Source organism: Zingiber officinale, chromosome 11B, assembly GCF_018446385.1.
Source record: "Zingiber officinale cultivar Zhangliang chromosome 11B, Zo_v1.1, whole genome shotgun sequence".
Lineage (NCBI taxonomy): Eukaryota > Viridiplantae > Streptophyta > Magnoliopsida > Zingiberales > Zingiberaceae > Zingiber > Zingiber officinale.
Window position 1 is genome coordinate 16,809,192 of NC_056007.1, and position 20,168 is coordinate 16,829,359.

The 20,168-nt window shown below is 36.3% G+C and overlaps 1 protein-coding gene across 3 annotated transcripts; it reads left to right on the forward strand.

Moving 5' to 3' along the window:
- The first annotated feature begins 2,937 nt into the window (after positions 1 to 2,937).
- Positions 2,938 to 8,055, forward strand: LOC122033677 (FT-interacting protein 3-like). 3 transcript variants are annotated; one of them, XM_042592793.1, is made up of 4 exons: positions 2,981 to 3,048; positions 3,153 to 3,238; positions 3,375 to 3,506; positions 4,816 to 8,055. In XM_042592793.1, exon 4 carries the CDS (start codon positions 4,839 to 4,841, stop codon positions 7,854 to 7,856), a length of 3,018 nt encoding a protein of 1,005 aa, XP_042448727.1. In that variant the 5' UTR covers positions 2,981 to 3,048; positions 3,153 to 3,238; positions 3,375 to 3,506; positions 4,816 to 4,838; the 3' UTR covers positions 7,857 to 8,055. The 3 variants fall into 3 exon arrangements, with proteins under 3 accessions (XP_042448726.1, XP_042448727.1, XP_042448729.1); XM_042592795.1 differs by having other exon boundaries at positions 3,391 to 3,506; XM_042592792.1 differs by lacking the exon at positions 3,375 to 3,506 and having other exon boundaries at positions 2,938 to 3,048.
- Positions 8,056 to 20,168: the final 12,113 nt, after the last annotated feature.

The following is a 20,168-nucleotide window of genomic DNA, read 5'->3' on the forward strand; positions in this document are numbered from 1 at the left end:
TTATGTTGGATTGTAAAAATGTTAGGGGGTGAATAACGTTTATCATTTTTTTCAGAACTTATAAGAATTCGCATGAGAAAAGAATCACGAAATTATAAACGTTAACACAAATAATTTTACTTAGTTCGAATCCTTCGACGACTCTTACTTCAAGGCCCCGCACTCGCTTAGTGCTTTCGTTGGGCAATCACTATAATTACGAAATTGTTACAAGAGTAGCTACAATGCAGGAATTTAGATTATATCGACAATACAAAATTGTAGATTTGAGCGTAGCTTATTGGGCAGTTTTTTGGTATCCTGGAGACCTTTTCGGAGCAACGCATGAGTACGAAAGTTGTAGTAATTGATATTTTAAAGTTGTTGGTCAACACCTTCTTTTATAGCCCCATTCGGGGCCTAGATTCCCTCCCGGGCACTAGACTATGCTAATGTGGCCAGCTCTCGTTGAAACTTCATCCCTGACGTTTATCCACCTTCAAGCGCTTGGACCGTTGACGTGGGTTGGCCAATCGTCGTGCTCCAACTCAACTTCTGGATGAACTTTGTTGGTTCGGGCGCCTGGAGCATCTCCGGGTCTTGGACAGTCCGGGTGCCTGGCCAGGCACCCGTTGGGCCTCATCGAAGTTGGTCCGGGTGCCCAGATCAACTCCAGGCGCTTGAATCCCTTCTGGGCACCCGGACAACTCTTTTTTACCCTTGTTTTTTCTAAAAAAAGAGTTAGTCCAAGCAACCATAATATGTTTTTCCTGTAAAACAAAGTTAGCATATTAAAAATATGATCAATTTATGACTTAGACTTACCTCACTTACCATTTAATACCAGGATCTATTCATGTTCTCAGCTTAGACTTCCCAAATGACTCTAAGCTAGACTGTGCTTATAATCCCATCGAGAATCGTCCTTACTAGATCTCTCTCCTCCAATGACTTACATCACTTACCATTTGCATACTTCTTTGATGTCAGGTCTCTTGACCCACCAGGACTTCCTATCAGATCTCAACTAATCTGGACTTCAATCAATTGTCAACCCAGCTAGACTTCCTTTTGTTAGATCTCAACCAATCTAGACTTCAACCAGTTGTCAACCCAACTAGACTTCCTTATGTCAGATCTCAATCAACTGAACTTCGTGCCAGCTATTAACCTAGTTGGACTCCAGCTTGGTGTTTCGGTCCTCTAGACCCATCAAATCCTGAATACTTGATAAAAGGTTAGACAAAATATACGTATAACTTTAATCTATTTATCATACATTAAAAGTTGATTATTAGTGCAACCTGTACCAATAATTTAATATATAAAATTTAAAAATATATAAATAAATCAAAAAATATAAAAGCCACACAAATATGTAGCGTGGATTATAAAAGTGACATCACAATTGGAGTAATTTTACAAAAACGGGTTGAATTAAAATAGACCACCATATAATAGGGTATGCCCGCTAACTTTATCAAGAATTGATCCATGCTCATTTTTATAAATCTATCATGTGATGATCAACTCGATTATGCTCTAAAAATAATGATTCCCTATAAAGTAAGGAGAAATATTTTCTTATACGATGATCTACTCAGTTTTCTGATTTATTTCTCTATAAATAATTATGAGGTTGATCATGTAAGATAATCTTGATCAACATATAACTTTTTACATAATTGAGGCCACAATTGGAATATTTGAACCACTAAGTTGAGCTCAAATGACCATAAAGACCAATTCATATATTATGGTCCTTTATCCTTGGTCCCTTCCTGATCCACTATACAATTCCAATACCTTTCATCTAGTGAATTCATCTAAGAAAAATTATCATCTTAATTATTTACATAAATTATAATTTTTTATATTTTTTTTACCTTATTAATGTATTTAATTAGATTTTTTTTTCCAGAGATCAAAGTTGGGAAAAAAAAATCTAATTAAATATATTGATAAGGTAAAAAAATTATAATTTATATATGGAATTGAGGTAATTTAGATAATAATTTTTTAATGAATTTATTAGATAAAATATAGATGAAAGCAAGAATAAGAGACCGGGGATCTAAAACGCATAGATGCCATTCCCTTTTGGTCTATTGCTGAGTCAGATTTGAACTTCATTTAGGTGTGAGTGTGACCACAGTTGTCCTCACCGACTAGTTTTTTTACTTTAAAAGGTCAATTAAATTGACACCAACCTTTGTCAATTGTCTTGTGTAAATCAATTAAATATGTATTTTGAAAAAGAGATTATAAAAAATAAAAAAAATGAATTCATGAATATTAATTTAGTTTTATTCGATCCAATAGTAAAAATATATAAAAAGAAATAAGGATTTATGTTTTTTTATTAGAAAAAATAGTCCGATGTATGAAACTCTCGTCGTGTAAGATCTTAGGGAAGGATATATTATATGTAGTCTTACTATATTTTTTATAAGAGACTATTTTCAAGATTTAAATTCATGATTTTTTATAATACAATAATAATTTTATCGTTATGTGAAGGTTTTACTTCCGTAACCTGGCGTGAATCGAACACGCATATGGAGTCAGAAAAATAAATAAATATGTAGAGATGAGTAGAATAATAGATTCAAGCAAGGTTCGAACTTCTAATAAATTGCTTCTAAAATCCAGTCCCGTGACAATTTTACCCATCGTGTCCCAGACGCTTTCTATTCGTGGTTGAAGTAGGCCCCACTACTCTATGGGCACGTCAATACGTCATATATATATATATATATACACAAACATTTTCGTAGCCCCACATACTTACTTGCGTCTCTGCATTCCGTGGGACCCACGGTAACAAGACTGTGTAATTTCGAGAGAGAAAGAAATTGAGTGTCCGTGTATATTTTTCTTATCGGACCAATTTCATCGATTTTTCTTTATTCAAAATAATCTCTCTTTTTTTTAAAAAAAAAATATTTTATAAAAATTGGCGTGCCGTTAAATGGACTACGTTGGTCGCGCAGCTACGACGAACAGCTCCTGCTGTGAGCATTTCGAGGAGATTGGAAGAGGAGAGAAAGGGAAAGACGAAAGAACTCGGTAGCTGTTGCCCACGGAAATGCCCGTCGATTTCGTTCTGCTTTGCTCTCCATCTGCGTAGCCTCCTTGCTAACCATTTCCTCTTTCGTTTCCCACTTTTCTAGGGCGTAATGCTGTGATTCCTCCAGATCTCAGCCAGGCCGACCTTCGAAGGCGTGATCTGAGTCAATTAAAGGGTTCAGCCCGGAAGGTGAGTTTTTTTTTCTTGAGGTGTGCATCTGATTCGTTTGTGTTGGAGGGAAAAACTGGATTTTTGTTCTGTCTTCGTTTATTGTGCTTTTTTCGTTGAAGGGGCGATGTGAAATGGGGGTAAATTGCGTTTTCAGTGTGTTTCATGTACAGATCTGGAGGGAGTTTCGGTTAGTGTATGAAAGGGAACTTGAGCTGCGTGTGAGTGGGAGTGATCGTCGTGTATTCCTTCGATCGAGCGGATGATGCTCAGATCCTCAATTGTCAAGGTTCCCTCATTTTAGCGATCCTGTTTCTCACCCCACACATTTTGGTCCTACTAGCTCTTTCTTTCACGCATTATATTGTTGGTCTTTTCTCTTTTGATAAATCAGTTGATTACTGGGGGGAAAAAACGAAAAAGCTTGCACAAAGAATGTTGAAGAGTTTTGTAATATGACGCCAAAATATCTGTCTGTTTCACCGTTGTTCTCTTATTGTGAATTCACCTCGACCATCTTTGAAGTAAAGGTCATTGCTGAACAAGAATAGAGTTGTAGTGATTATGACAAACTTTGCCTACTAGTAAAGCTAAACTTTAGCTATTTTAGAAAGAAAGCACATTGTTAAAAAGAATAGATATTTAGTAACAAGAACAAACTAAGCGTAGTAGTAGAGCTAATTAAATTTATCTCTGATTTGTTTCACTTTAGACTTTTTTATTTTGCCATTTTGGTTGTGTAGGATGTTATTTGTCTCTTTCCATCTATGGATGCATAAGCATACAAGTCATTGCTCAAAGAACTAAAGTTCACATTGTTCTTTTCTCTTGCTTATGATATCCAAGTTATTTTCCTAATGACAGCTTTTCACTGGTTTTGAAAAGTTTATGATGGGAAAAAACTTAATCAATGTCATTGAAGTTTTCATAATCCCTTTTTTTAATGCATTACTTTGTCAATGATTTCCATTGTCTTATGATACAGACTCTACAAATCTTTTAAGAACTAAAATTCACACTGTAATTCTCGTGTGTAATTTTCCTAATGACTACTTTTCACTGGATCTCTGAAAAACTTATGCTGGAAAGAAACACATTTTTATTGTTGTTAGTAAAGTTTAAATAATCTTCTTTTAGATACATCATTTTGTTGGTGGTTTCCATTGTCTTATGATCCAGAGACTAGAAATCTTTCAGGAGCATTTCTATGACTTTCTATAAACTTTTGTTTTATTTATTCTTCATTATGCTTTGTAACTAGATGTTCAGATAACTATTTATCACTTGTTCTTTCACAAATAAACTTCAGGCTAGCATTATTATCTTGATTTTATGCTCCAAGGATCTGGATAACTATGCTGGAAACTATATTATAAAACTTCCACTCTTCCGCATGCTATATTTTCTTTTTAAGTTATAAAAGAACCCGTATTCTGATAAGCTATTAATTATTTAGCCCTCATATACTTTAAGGGTGTCTCTGCAATTTCTACAATTGCTAGACAAGGTTCGTTACAGGGACATAAGTCTTTAACATAGTAAGCAATTAGTTACTCGAATCATATTGAGCTTTTCAATTATATGTGGATTTCTGACAGAAGGACAGCAAACTTTCATAAAGATGAGCAACTATAAATTGGGTGTAGAAGTTGCAAGTGCCCATGACCTCATGCCTAAGGATGGGCAGGGTTCGTCCAATCCATGTGTAGAGCTTCATTTTGATGATCAGAAGTTCCGTACAACAATCAAAGAAAAAGATCTTAATCCTGTATGGAATGAGTGCTTCTACTTCAACATTGCAGATCCTACCTTGCTCCCTGAGCTTGCTCTTGAAGCTTCTGTGTACAACATGAACAAGGCCACACATTCCAGGTCATTCCTTGGCAAGGTTCGCATTTCTGGAACCTCTTTTGTACTCCATGCTGATGCTGTTGTACTCCACTTTCCACTGGAAAAACGTGGAATATTTTCACGCGTTAAAGGCGAACTTGGACTTAAAGTGTTCCTGATTGATGACCCTTCTATAAAAGCTTCTAATCCTCTCCCAGCTAATGATCCTTATATGAGCAGTGTCTCTCCAAGTTTAGCTCATGAAGTTCCTTCCCAAGTCCCCCCAGTTACACATGCAAATCCACCTGCAGAAAACAGACATGAGTCAAGTCATACCTTTCATAGTATCCCAAAAGAGGTCTATGAGCACCACTCATCTGCTCCATTCAGCGAATCAGTTAGGTATGTGGTTGATTCTATGAAACCTGAGCCTCCACCTCCCAGAATTATTAGGATGCACTCAGGACCATCCTCACAGCAGCCGGTGGACTTTGCTCTAAAAGAAACTAGACCTTTCCTGGGCGGGGGCCAGATTGTTGGAGGCCGTGTTATTCGTGCTGAGAAGCCTTCTAGTACATATGATCTTGTGGAGCAAATGCACTATCTTTTTGTTCGTGTTGTGAAGGCACGAGATTTACCGACCATGGATATTACTGGAAGCCTTGATCCTTATGTTGAAGTGAGAGTAGGTAATTACAAGGGAATCACGAAACATTTTGAGAAGAATCAGAACCCAGAATGGAATGAAGTATTTGCATTTGCTAAGGAGAGGATGCAGGCATCAATTCTTGAAGTTGTGGTCAAAGACAAAGATCTGCTCAAGGATGACTTTGTTGGATTGGTACGTCTTGATTTAAATGATGTTCCCATACGTGTTCCACCAGATAGCCCATTAGCTCCAGAGTGGTATCGGCTCGAGGACAAGAAAAGTGAAAAAACAAAAGGTGAACTCATGCTCGCAGTTTGGATAGGAACCCAAGCGGATGAAGCATTTCCTGAGGCATGGCACTCCGATGCAGCTGCACATGTTGATGCCTCTGCTGTTGGCTCTCACATCAGGTCAAAAGTGTATCATGCACCTAGGCTGTGGTATGTTCGTGTCAACATCGTCGAGGCACAGGATGTTATCATTGCTGATAAGACCCGCTTTCCTGATATTTACGTTAAGACACAGCTAGGAAATCAGATATTGAGGACAAGAACAGTTCCGGCACGAACATTTAGTGCTTTCTGGAATGAAGACCACATGTTTGTGGCTGCGGAACCATTTGAGGATCACCTCATTCTTTCTGTGGAAGATCGTGTGGGGCCAAATAAAGACGAGGTGATTGGTCGTGTTGTTATTCCTTTGGCATTAATTGAGAAGCGAGCTGATGATCGCATTGTCCATGGTCGGTGGTTCAATCTTGAGAGGCCTGTTGCAATTGATGTGGATCAGATCAAGAAGGATAAATTTTCTAGCAGGATTCACCTCCGTGTTTGTTTGGATGGAGGATATCATGTGCTTGATGAGTCCACCCACTACAGTAGCGACCTTAGACCAACAGCAAAGCAGCTTTGGAAGCCATCGATTGGGTTGCTTGAGCTTGGCATACTTAAAGCAGAAGGGCTTCATCCTATGAAGACCCGAGAAGGAAAAGGGACATCAGATACCTATTGTGTAGCCAAGTATAGCCAGAAATGGGTCCGGACCCGCACCATCATAAATGGCCTATCCCCAAGATACAATGAGCAGTATACATGGGAAGTTTTTGATCCAGATACAGTTCTTACAGTTGGTGTCTTTGACAATCGCCAATTAGGAGAGAAGAGTCCTAATGGTAACAAAGATGCGACAATTGGCAAGGTTCGCATACGACTTTCAACCCTTGAAGCAGGCCGTGTGTACACACATGCATACCCTCTTCTTGTTTTGCATCCTTCTGGTGTCAAGAAGATGGGCGAGCTCCACCTTGCTTTACGGTTCTCGTCTACTTCATTGATTAACATGATGTACATGTACTCAAAACCTTTGCTGCCCAAGATGCATTACATACGGCCTCTAACCATGATGCAACAAGATATGCTGCGGCTCCAAGCTGTTCAGATAGTAGCTGCACGACTTAACCGAATGGAGCCTCCCCTCAGAAAGGAAGTTGTTGAGTACATGTCTGATGTCAACTCCCATCTATGGAGCATGCGTCGAAGCAAAGCTAATTTCTTCAGGCTTATGTCAGTTTTCTCAGGCGTTTTTGCAGTGAGCAAATGGTTTGGAGATGTTTGTATGTGGAGGAACCCCATCACCACTGTACTGGTGCACATTCTGTTCTTAATGCTAGTCTGCTTCCCAGAACTGATACTTCCTACAATATTTCTCTACATGTTCCTGATTGGCATTTGGAACTACCGCTATCGACCTCGTTATCCTCCACACATGAACACCAAAATTTCACATGCAGAAGCTGTGAATCCAGACGAGCTCGACGAGGAGTTTGATACCTTCCCTACCAGCAAGAGTGCAGAGCTTGTTCGAATGAGGTACGATCGGCTAAGGAGCATTGCTGGAAGGATACAAACTGTGGTCGGGGACTTAGCTACTCAAGGGGAGAGGATCCAGTCATTGCTTAGCTGGAGAGATCCTCGGGCCACTGCAATATTTGTGGTTTTCTGTTTGATGGCTGCGCTCGTGTTTTATGTGACCCCATTGCAGGTGTTGGCTGCCCTAGCTGGTTTCTATGTGATGCGGCACCCAAGATTCCGATACAGGATGCCTTCTGCACCAATAAATTTCTTCAGGAGGTTGCCAGCAAGGACTGATAGTATGCTTTAAATAAGTAGTCTCAAGTTAGATTTCTAGTGATGGTTTCTTCTGTTATGCATCTTTTGTGGACTCTGGCTTGTGTCGAAAGTCTTTAAGTAGTCTCGAGTTGGATCTCTAGTGATGGTTTCTTCTGTTATGTATCTTTTGTGGACTTTGGTTTGTGTCGAAAGTCTTTACTATAATAATTACCTGAACTTCTCGACCGCCATGTTGATCTTTGAATCTTTTGGTTCGAGCATTTGCACAAGACAATGAATCTTGACATCGAGTTGACACTCTTGTTTGGAACATTATCCAATTAGTCTTATGGTCTAATGAAGAGAGATGAAGAGCAATAAGCTCGACAAATAGAAATATAGAGAACAAAGCAAGCAACTCATCATCATCAAACACAAGGGATGAAACGTCCATGTCAATCCAAAGGGGTTTCTATCTCTTTTCCGAGATTCATTACTTCCTGGTGATCCTCAAATTCAATGGCCTACATTATTAAACAAAAGAGTGTGGATCCTACCTCAAAAGAAGGCTTGTGGACGATGAAAGATCAATTCAAAGATGACAATTATCTACCTTTAAACTATTCTTGAACAAAATGGGACAAATCTTAGGGGGAAAATTGATAAATGAATGGAGAATATACCAAATTTTGGTCTCTTGTCAACCTACCAAGTTATAGATTAGCCAACAAAATGAAAGGAACAAATGAACTCGCCCCAAAGGTAGTCAAAAACAGTTAGATAAGAAAACAATTAAGAAGAAACTAAGGAAAGGCATGCCTCAACCCTTATCTACGAAATCCCCTTTAAAAGATGAAGCTTGCCACTCGATGCAAGAGAAAAAAAACACTTTTGTGTTTGTCTGGCCACAATTGTTGCTTGCTTCTAGCCCTTGGATCAATGAGCTTGTAAAGAGTGAAACCTAGACCCAATCCCGGGTTAGGTCTGGTTCAAACCCGACTCAGACTCATAATCGAGTCTGAATTGGACTTAGCCCAGTCAAACTGATTAGGTCCATTTGGGGTAGGTGTTTTTATTTTTATTTTTAAACGGTTGAGATTATTTAATCGGTTTCTATCAAAATGCTATTTTAGAATTGTCTATTTTTACTAAACATTTTAAGAAAATCACTCTTCTGTCTAAGGAAATACGTGCAACGTATAAGTATTGCAAAGCCTCTTATTAATTCCAATCCAACGACAACTTTGTCATTGAAATGACACATCGAAATAAGGATGATAATGAGTAGGATTTGAGTCCGATATATCTTTCATACTCATACTCATCTATTATATTCATCCTCTCATACCCTTAAGATATTTACTAAACATTTTAAGAAAATCACTCTTCTGTCTAAAGAAATACGTGCAGTGTATAAGTATTGCAAAGCCTCTTATTAATTCCAATCCAGCGACAACTTTGTCATTGAAACGACACATCGAAATAAGGATGATAATGAGTAGGATTTGAGTCCGATATATCTTTCATACTCATACTCATCTATTATATTCATCCTCTCATACCCTTAAGATATTTAACTTTCATTCTCATCTCCATACCTGTAGGAGGATTGGGTATTCATACTCTACCTATCATCCTATTACTACCTACAATTATCTTTCTTTCTTTTTTAAAGAAGATGAGATACGTTTTAGTGACAGGATAAAACGACAAACTGAATTTTTTTTCCGAGACGAAAAATAGGCTAAAATTTGTCCTTTCCATATATATATATATATATATTCTAAAAATTCCCTCTATATCCTCCACCATTTAGGTCAAATATCATATTACCCATTATATTCAAAGGGAAGTATCATCCCTACATCGAAACATAGCACCCAATGGAATTCGATTCAACATTGTCAAACATAATTATCAAAAAATTTCTCAATTAGTGGTGTATATATATATGAATGTGACTTATCATTAAATTGATAACTCTTAAATAAACCAAAAAAGTTTATTAGTCTACAGAGTTTTTGATGAATCATACAATACTCATATAATTTTTTTAATTATTATGTTTAATTTTAAAAGAATATAAATTAATTTCTAAAATATTTTCAATATAATTTGATAATGTTAATTCTAATATTACTAATATTAAAAAAATAGATTTATGTCATATTTTAAATTTGTGTTCAAGTGTATTAAAAACTTAAAAAAATTAAATTAAATTAATTAAAATTATAATTTTTTTATGGAAAACTTTACATGCAGTCCCCATTGACAAACATAACTTTGCATGCAGTTCCTACTTCCCAAATTCTTTGTTTTCACTCCCTAGTCAAACATATTTATCTAATTACCCATGATATTTGTAGGTATAAAAAGTTCAAAAATCAGTATAATTCATCTTAAATTCAGTACATTAAATTTAGAATCTAGTATATTTTTAATCAAATTGAGTACGATTCATTTTTCATCTTAATTGGATGAAAAATATATTAGATTTTCTTTAAATGGTACTCAATTGGATGAAAAATATACTAGATTTTCTTTAAATGATAAATAGTGTTGAATTTAGGAGAAATTATATTAAGAAAAAAGTTGTGCTCAATTTAATAGAAAATATACTCGATTCTAGTTTAAAGTGCTGAATTTAATAGGAATTATACTCGTTTTTAGGCTATTTGTACCTAAAAAAAATATGAGAGTTAATTTTGATAGAAAATATACACGATTTTCTTTAAATGGTACTCAATTGGATGAAAATATACTAAATTTTGTTTAAATGGTACTGAATTTAGGAAAAATTATATTAAGCAGGGAAAAAATCATGCTCAATTTAATAGAAAATATACTTGATTCTAATGTAAAATACTGAATTTAACAGGAATTATACTCGTTTTTAGATTTTTTTATACCTAAAAAATATGAGAGATAATTTTGATAGAAAATATACTCGATTCTAGTATAAAATGCTGACTTTAAGAAGAATTATACTCATTCTTGGACTTTTTATACCTAAAAAATCTGAGGGCAATTAGGTTATGATATTTACATGAGGGGAGTTGAAGCAAATGAAACTTTGCATGCAGGGAGTGGAAACAAAGTTTTTTGGATAGAGGGACTGCATGCAAAATTAAGAATGGGATTGGAGATTTTTCTCCACTTTACTATTTTTTTATTTATGATAGTATCTTCCATGTAATGTACTAACATGTTGAAATTAAATATATTAATTGCAAAATTTATTTCAATACATAGAATTATTATGTTATTTTTTTTATGTAAAATACCAATAATACAAATATATATTTATTTTCATATCAATAAAATATACACAATAGTAGTAATAAAATTTTAAAAATATTTAATAATATAACTGAATAACTTTTCAGTGTTTTAGTATTCTTTTCTCATTTAGTTATGATAAATTTTTATACTATAATTTTAGTTTTAAATGAACATAGTATAAATAAATTTATATTTCTAAAATTTATTTAGTTAAATTTACTTTAAATCCTAAATTCAAATTAGAATTTTTATAAGAAATATTAATTTTGTATTATGATAATTTAATTTCATTTAAAGATCCATGTAATTACAAATCATTTATATAAAATTTATAAAGATTATAATATAAAATATATTAGTACAATATCCCCTGGATGAAGGTTGACTAGGCTGACTAGACTTGACGTGACTCAAGTCTGAATTTGGATGTTTGAGTTTCGATGTTTGACAATACATAGAGACTGCAGGTGCAATCATCTGATTGGGAAGATTGCTGGTGCATTTCCTCTCTGGTCAAGGTTTGACCAGTTTGGTATGATAAAGAGTCAAATAGGTCAAGGCTGACCGGATACTTGACTGAGAAAGTCTTAACTGGAGGTTAGGCAGATGGGAAGTCCTGGTGAGTGAAACCAGGCAGGCGAAAGTCTCGGTGAGTGAAGTCGGGCAGTGGGAAAATCCTGATGAGTGAAGATAGGTGAAAATCCTAATGAGTGAAGGTAGGTGAAAGTCATGGTGAGTGAAGCTAAACATGTGAAAATCCAGGTGGGTCAAGGTTGACTAGACACCTAGTGCTGGAAAGTCTAACTAAGTCAAAGGATTGACCGGATACTTGGCACAAGGACATCCAGATGAGTCAAGGGTGATCGTACATCTGATGGAAGTCCAAGTGGGTCAAAGTTGATCAGACACTTTGTACGAGGAGAAAAGTCCAAGTGGGTCAAAGGAATTGACCAAACACTTGGTGAAGGAGTCCTAGCAGATCAAGATTGACCGAATGGAAGGCATGAGGTTCCAACATATCACAGTTGACCAGATGTTGGATTTGGGAACCTTGGACTTGAGTTTAAGCAAGTCAAAGGTGGGTCAATTGATTAACCGATCGATTGAACCGTAATCCAATTGATCAGTTGATCGATTGGATGTGTGCCGCGAAAAAAGTTTGGCCCAATCGATCGGCCGATTGATTGGGAGCAATTGTCGCGAGCACAGAACCTTTCCCAATCGATCAGGCGATCGATTGAGCATCTCCAATCGATTGGAGATTAGATTTCTCGCGCGCAGACGCGAGAAAAGCTGGATCGATTGGTCGATCGATTCAGTCATTTCTAGAGAGCACAAAGAGGCTCTGAATAGATCGGCCGATCGATTCAAAGCCTACCCAATCGATTGAGAGTCATTCAATCGATTGGGATCCGACTGTTGTACAGGATTAAAGCTGTTGTGAGTGATTTCTTCGAGATAGCTTCGAGCACTTCTTCTCCGATTTTTACGATCTGTTCTCCACTGAGTTCACCGACACACACCAGATCTTGAAGGCTTAGAGAAGAGTGTTGTTACATTTCCAAGCAAGTCAAAAGGTGTATTCAAGCAAAAAGAAATGCAAGCTAGGATTTTTGACGTGTAAATCTTGTAAGATTTGATATTGTATTAGTTTGTAATTATTTTTCTTGTATATATTTGTGTGTGAGCTTATACAAGGCTTCTCCGCCTTCGGTAGTTACCGTAAAGGAGTGTTTTCATAGTGGATGAGTGAGTGAAGGTCAGATCCTTGAATTAGTCACCTCTTCTAGAGGTGGATACCAAATAAATCTTTAGTGTTAGCATTGTGAGTATGTTTCTTGTTGTTTATTCCGTTGCATATCATCGAAGAAGCACATCAACAAGTGCGAAGAGCTATTCACCCCCCTCCCTTTAGCATATTTTGACCCTAAAAAGTATAGATTAAAAATAAATGCATTCAAATTTAAAACTTATAAAAGCACAACTTTTATTAAAATTTGTCATAAGAATCCTCAAGTTTCAAATAGAAACTTGAAAATTATTTACGATTCTTTAAATTTAATAAAATAGATAACAAGTCAAATTTTGATATTCTACAATAGTGGTCATAGAAGATTCAAAATTTTCTCATCCTTTTCATCACTTTTCATCACGTCAAACAAAAAAAGCAATTTGTCTAATGTCAACCTTTGTTGTAAAATAGACGTTTAGCTTCAAAAATAATATATTAGATGAACGATAATCTACTTTGTTTTTCGACTCGTTGGAAGCACCAATTGATTAGTAAACATCAATCAATCAACCCGATCGATTTGAAAACATTCTATGCCAATTGATTGACAACCTTCACCAATCAATTGATATCAGAATACTTGTTTTTCCGAACATGATTTTTTCAACTAAAAAAAATCCTAAAATTACGTCGTCAATCACATTCTTTGTGTTGGTGCAACGGGACCGGCAAGAGGGGAGGGGTGAATTGCCTGCAAATAAAGATTACTCTCATCAAAGCTTTCAACTCAAAAATAGCAACAATTAAATTAAAAATAAAATAATAGAAAGGAAAAGAAAGACTCCTTAGCGAGTTGACTTGGTTACAACCAAGAAGGTTGTTAATCCAAGGCGGTTGAACATGCGCACTAAGAAGGTCTCATTCTCTGAAGGCGGAGAAATCTTTTATACACTAAAAGCTCTTATATGTTGCTAGGAATTGAATACTTAGTTGAATGAATAATTCCCAGGTCCAGGGGTCCTTTTATAGCCCCTGGAAACTCTATATCTAAGGTTGAGGGCGCCTCCAAAGACCATCCGAGGCGCCTCCAATGTGAAGACTGGATAGAGTTCTATCCGGTTGGTTGTAAACGATCACGTAGACTGTGTCTGAGGCGCCTTAAATGCTCTTGAAGGCGCCTCAGACAAGTTGAGGGCGCCTTCAACGTAATGAAGGTGCCTCCAGCACTGTAGTCAGCACAGGCGCCTTCAACACTCGTTGAAGGCGCCTCCGGCAAGCTTCTTTAGCTCCTTTTGACTTCTTTTCTCCTTCCTAAGCTCCGATTGATTGGGTGATTGCGGCCAATCGAAATAGGGCTCACCCGAACCCAATTTCCAGCCTTCTCCTCGAGCAGGCTTCTGTCCCGGCTTCTCGTCCCTTAAACGCCGCACACGTTCTTCTCGTCCACCGATGTACTCTTCCGCAGCTCTTTCATCCTTCGGACGCACCGAGCCCGTCGGCTCCCTTCCCGTGCCGTCCTTTCCGCTCGACTTCCTGCTTCTAAGTTCCTGCACACTTAGACATAGGGATCAAATAACAAACATGATCTAAAACATCAAAACAACCACGGGGTCCAACAATCTCCCATTTTTGATGTGCATCAACCCAAGTTCAAGTTAGAGAAATAAACAGACAAATAGTAATTTTAAAGAAATTACCAAACTAACATTTTAAGCAACAAGGTTGCAATAAAAGAATTTGCAACACTAAATAATATTAAAAAAATTAAAAAAAATGTTAACTTCTCTAAAACTCCCCCTAAACTTGTACCTATTTCTCCCCCTTTGATCACAACAAAAAGAATGAGGTAATAATTATCAAGTGCAAAAAATGATTTTAAAATCTAAGTACAACATTTTCAAAATCATTTCTAAGTAAAAAACATTTTCTAAATAAACTTAGGTAAGATAATTTTCTAAGAAAAAGGTAAATATACATTTCTAATTTCAGAAGAAATTTTAACCAAAAAATATTATTTGAGAATTTTTCTTTTAAAATGTTTGAATTTTTTTTTAAAGCATTATCTAATTTTAATTTTAAATGTTTTACTAGAAAGTTTATTAACATTTTATTTCAATATTTTGACTTCCAGGTCGTGACGAGATACTAGGCCTTCTTGATTATTAGAGCAGCAACCACTTCCTTAGACAAAGTCTCATAAAGAAACTCACTGTTTAATTTTCTCGTTAAAAGCTCTGACTTATAAAATTTTAATTTAGCAAAGATTTTGGAACCCAGTATAAGTTCCTTCCTACTGGATTATATAAGAACTTAGGGGGTACATAATTTCTGGGAATTTGTCTAAGTTGTCACTGATGTTTTCTAATATACTAATTTAATTTTCCATAAATTTTAAGTTTTAATTTTGGAAATCTATTTGAGCATACATTATTTTTTTAATTTTTCAATTTGCATTTTCAAACTGTCATTCTCTGATTTTAAGTTGTTAAATAACTCTAAGGGGCATGATTTTTCTAATTTCAATTTCAATTCAGCATTTTCTTTTTCTAATTTTGCTAGATCTTTCGTAAGTACTTTGATAAATTGAAAACACTGAGTAGGGATGAGAGCACGTACATTACTTACCTCACTTTATGATACTCCCCCTTCATCGTCGCTTTCCTCTTCTGATTCTCCCCCTTGATATATGCACATATCTAAGCCCGAGTCATCTTCAAAGAGATGGTTGACCATCAGTGCTACTTCTGAGAAGGCTTTGACTTCTGACTCGGAGGATGAAGAATCATCCCATGTAGCCTTCAGACTCTTGCGTTTGGACGACTTTGGCCTTTGAGACTTCTCCTTGTCCCTTTTCTTTAACTTTGGGCAGTCATCCTTGATGTGTCATTCCTCATTGCAGTTGTAGCATCGGACCGTCCTTCTATTGCGTTGATGCTTCCCAGAATGCGATTTGAATTTGTCAGTTTTAATGAACTTATTTAATTTCCTTACTAATAGTGTCGCTTCAGTTTCATCGATCGACGCTTCTGAGTCGAGATCGCCCTTTTCGGCTTGTAGTGCAACATTGAGATTTGACTTCTCTACTTGTTTAAGCTCTGGAATTCGAGACTCGTGAAATTCAAATATAGAAAATAAAATTTCTAAACTACTTGCCTCAAAGTCCTTAGAGATGTAGTATGCATCTACTAAGGACGTCCATTCTGGAGACCTTGGAAAGGTGTTAAGCGCGTGCCGGATCGAGTCTCAGTTTGTTACCGATTCTCCAAGGTTGTTCAATTGCGTTATTAACTCCTTAATTCTCGCTTGAAGTTGCGCTACCTTTTCGACGTTATTCATCCAGAGGTTAGTCAGCTGAGTCCGGAGGATGTCGCACCTTGCTTATTTCGCTTCTGATGTGCCTTCGTGGAGCTCTAGGAATTTTTCCCAGAGGTCTTTGGCGGAGTCATAGCTTCCGATTCGACTTACCTCCTGGGGCGACAGAACGCTGAGTAGGTAAAATTCCGCCTTTCCGTTGGCCACGAAATTGGCTTGCTCCTTTTTTGTCTATTGGTACTCTTCTTTATCTCTTGGGGCTGAAAAACCAAATTTCATAGTTAGAAGAATGTCAAAATCCATTTTAAAAAATACCTCCATTCTTCGTCTCCATGTAACGAAGTCTCCGTCGAACTTCGGGGGATGAATGCTTATTCCGGCCATCGTCTTGATCCTTGTACTTCAGTCGGCGGTCAGTCCTTCTGAGACGGTCTTACTCTGATACCACTTGTTGGTGCAGCGAGATCAGCAAAAGGGGAGAGGTGAATTGCCTGCAAATAAAGAATACCCTCCTCAAAACTTTCAACTCAAAAATAACAACAATTAAATTAAAAAAAAATAACAAAAAGGAAAAGAAAGATGACTCAGCGAGTTGGCTTGGTTACAACCAAGACAATTGTTAATCAAGGCGGTTGAACAGACGAACTAAGAAGGTCTCTTTCTCTGAAGGCGGAAAAACTTTTACATACTAAAAGTTCTTACACGTTGCTAGGAATTGAATACTTAGTTGAATGAATAATTCCTAAATCCAGGGGTCCTTTTATAGCCCCTGGAAACTCTATCTCTAAGGTTGAGGGCACCTCTAAAGATCATCTAAGGCGTCTCCAATGTGAAGACCGGATAGAGTTCTATTCGGTTGCAAACGATCACGTAGACTGTGTCTGAGACGCCTCAAATGCTCTTGAAGGCACCTCAAATGCTCTTGAAGGCGCCTCGAACAAGTTGAGGGCGCCTTCAACATAATGAAGGCGCCTCCAGCACTGCAATTAGCGCAGGCGCCTTCAGCACTCGTTGAAGGCGCCTCCGGCTAGCTTCTTTAGCTCCTTTTGACTTCTTTTCTCCTTCCGAAGCTCCGATTGATTGGGTGATTACGGTCAACCGAAATAGAGCTCGCCCGAACTCAATTTCCGGCCTTCTCCTTGAGCAGACTTTCGTCCCGCTTCTCGTCCCTCGAACGCCGCGCACATTCTTCTCGTCCACCGATGTACTCTTCCACAGCTCTTTCATCCTTCAGACGCATCGAGCCCGTCGGCTCCCTTCCCGTGCCGTCCTTCTTGCTAGCTGCGTCTTCCGTTCGACTTCCTGCGCTCCTAAGCTCCTGCATACTTAGACATAGGGATCAAATAACAAACAGGACCTAACTTAACTTGGTTGATCACATCAAAACAACCACGGGGTCCAACAATTCACAAATAATGCAAAAAACTCAATCCATAAATTAAATCATAACCTATCTATGCTATATTTGATGGATATGCATCAATTTCGCTCATCTATATGAAATCAAATGCAAAATCGATGTATATATTGCATCAATCACAAGATCTAGCTATCATCCATACTTTAAAGTTAAAATTGAAAATCAAATGCAATGACATACGAATAAGCTAACATGAATCCATCATAATAGCCCTTGAACCTTAATTGTCACTGAAGTTCCTGCAAATACAGAACGGCCTTATACAATAGTGGGTGGTACGGAGATCTTGGTCTTAATAGGGAAGAGTCTAAGAAAAAAGAAGCAACCAAAACATTCTTGATTCAAGATGATATCCAAATCAAAGAAGCTTCTTCCTTATATACCAAATCTATTGTACAGGATCATCCACCTTAAAATCATTTATATTAACATCATTATTTACCTCCATAGGTTAATGTAGTTGGTATCTATATGAATATTTATTTTAATAGATTTTAAAATCAATTTATAAAAGGTACAAAATGTCTCGTTGGATGTTTAACCTTCTCATGCAAATAATCACTATATTATAGCAAAATATCCTCCATAATTTATCTTTATCTTATCGTGGATCTGACGATACTAAACTGCTTGAAGTGGATAATACCATTTTTGCTCTAATTATTAACAACTCATTAATATTAATGAATCAGATTAACAGAACTATACATTAAATCCCCATCTAATATCTTAAACTCCCCTTCATGCATAAATCACTAGACACTTGAGTAAAATTTAGTTTCCTTAATGATAATTAACCGTATATATATTAATTAAGTGTAATCTCACTCACCTTCATGCATAAATCACTAAGCACTTGAGTAAAGTTTAGATTCCTTGATGATAATTAATCGTATATATATTAATTAAGTGTAATTTCACATGATGTAGATGTAGGTGCCTACTAATGTGACTTAAGCAAAAGAGCAAGCCACATAACATGCTCAAAATCTAAGGGGGTGCTTGTTTGAAGGATTTGGAATGGAAATAGAATGAAATTTGTACTTGGTTTGAGGAAATGATGGTGGGACCCACGGATTCATTCCTCTAAATAGAGGAATGGGCCATGCCCCACTAATACGAGAGGTATGAGTATTATTCTCATTTCATTAATATTTACAATCAATCTCATAGCCTTTTCCATTCCCTTACCTGAACCAAGCGCCTCCTAAGTAGCCCAAAGCATTGCTATCTTTAATTGGGAAGAAATACAATGGAAATCATCAAAGTGTCCCTAGATCAAAATATAGAGCTTATAAAGAGAAAATGATCTTTAAGTCCATGATGGCTATTTACAGGTAATTTTGATGTAAGACATTAAAGCAGTCCTCTGATCAATATTTTAGACTTTGTTAGTCGAAAATGATAAGGATGTCAAAAATAAATCTAACCTAACTCAGGTCGATTAAAAAAAAATTTAAATTCAGATGGGACATTTTTGAATTCAGGTCAAGTTCGGATTAGAGAATTTTCAAGTTAAAGATTTTTGAATTGGATCGGATTCGGATTGACCTAAATATAAAATTTATTCAATTTTTTAATATTGAATTAAATTTTATTTTAAAAATTAAATTATTTTTATATATTTTAACATTAATGTTAATATGATAATGATAAAATATTAAAATAAAAATGAAGAATTATAAAAAAAATAATCAACAAAAATCATTTTAAATTAGATTTTCAAATTATTCGAGTCAAAGTTCAATTGATTGGGTTGGTCAAGTTCAAGTTCGAGTTTAAGCATTTCAAGTTGAATTCGAGTTCAAGTTAGGTTCAAGTTGGATTAGAAAAAAAAATTCAACCCATCCAACTCAAATTGACACCCTTAAAAAATGACCATATAATAATAAATTAATAATCTCAATTAGTCTCATTAACTACCTCTAGGAGTGATCAACCCGACCCACGAAAATTTCCTATTGATCACAAGGATAAATCGAAAAACGCACACAACAACCAACCTAAAAATCAAACATTCTTTGATTGCGTCCTCCATTTGAAGAAAAAATTTCTACAAATACATCATAACTAAAGAACAAACCACAGATACTTGAGTGATAATCTAAATATCCTACCACGGTACTATAATCCCGGGGACGACCATCTAATAATAAAGAACCTTGATCATTTTTATATCTAGTTAGATGAGAATGAAATAGAAGTCCTAAGCCTGTATCACTTGAGCATCTAAATCTTAGAAAAATTGCTTCAGTAATTTTTGAAAGACTGGCAAATTTTAAAATATCTTCGTAGCTTTCACCAGAAAGATGTTTGTTGCTTCCTGGCCTTTCAATCCATTCTTCCTTGCATTGAAGTTTTGCAATTCACAGCTATGAGGCTAAATCAATCCTATCTATGGAGCACTTACAGTAGAACCAGCCCATGCACAAGAAAACTCGTGATTGATCAAAAACAATATCATATCACTCACAAAAACCTTGTTTTGTTCATGACAGGATCTGTGTGCCTCGTAACTGTTGCTTAAAGATCTGAAGTATTCTCTTGTATGTGCTCATCTCTTGCTAATTCTCCTCCTTAGTTTAACATTACTTCTATTGTTTGTGGTGGCAACTTGA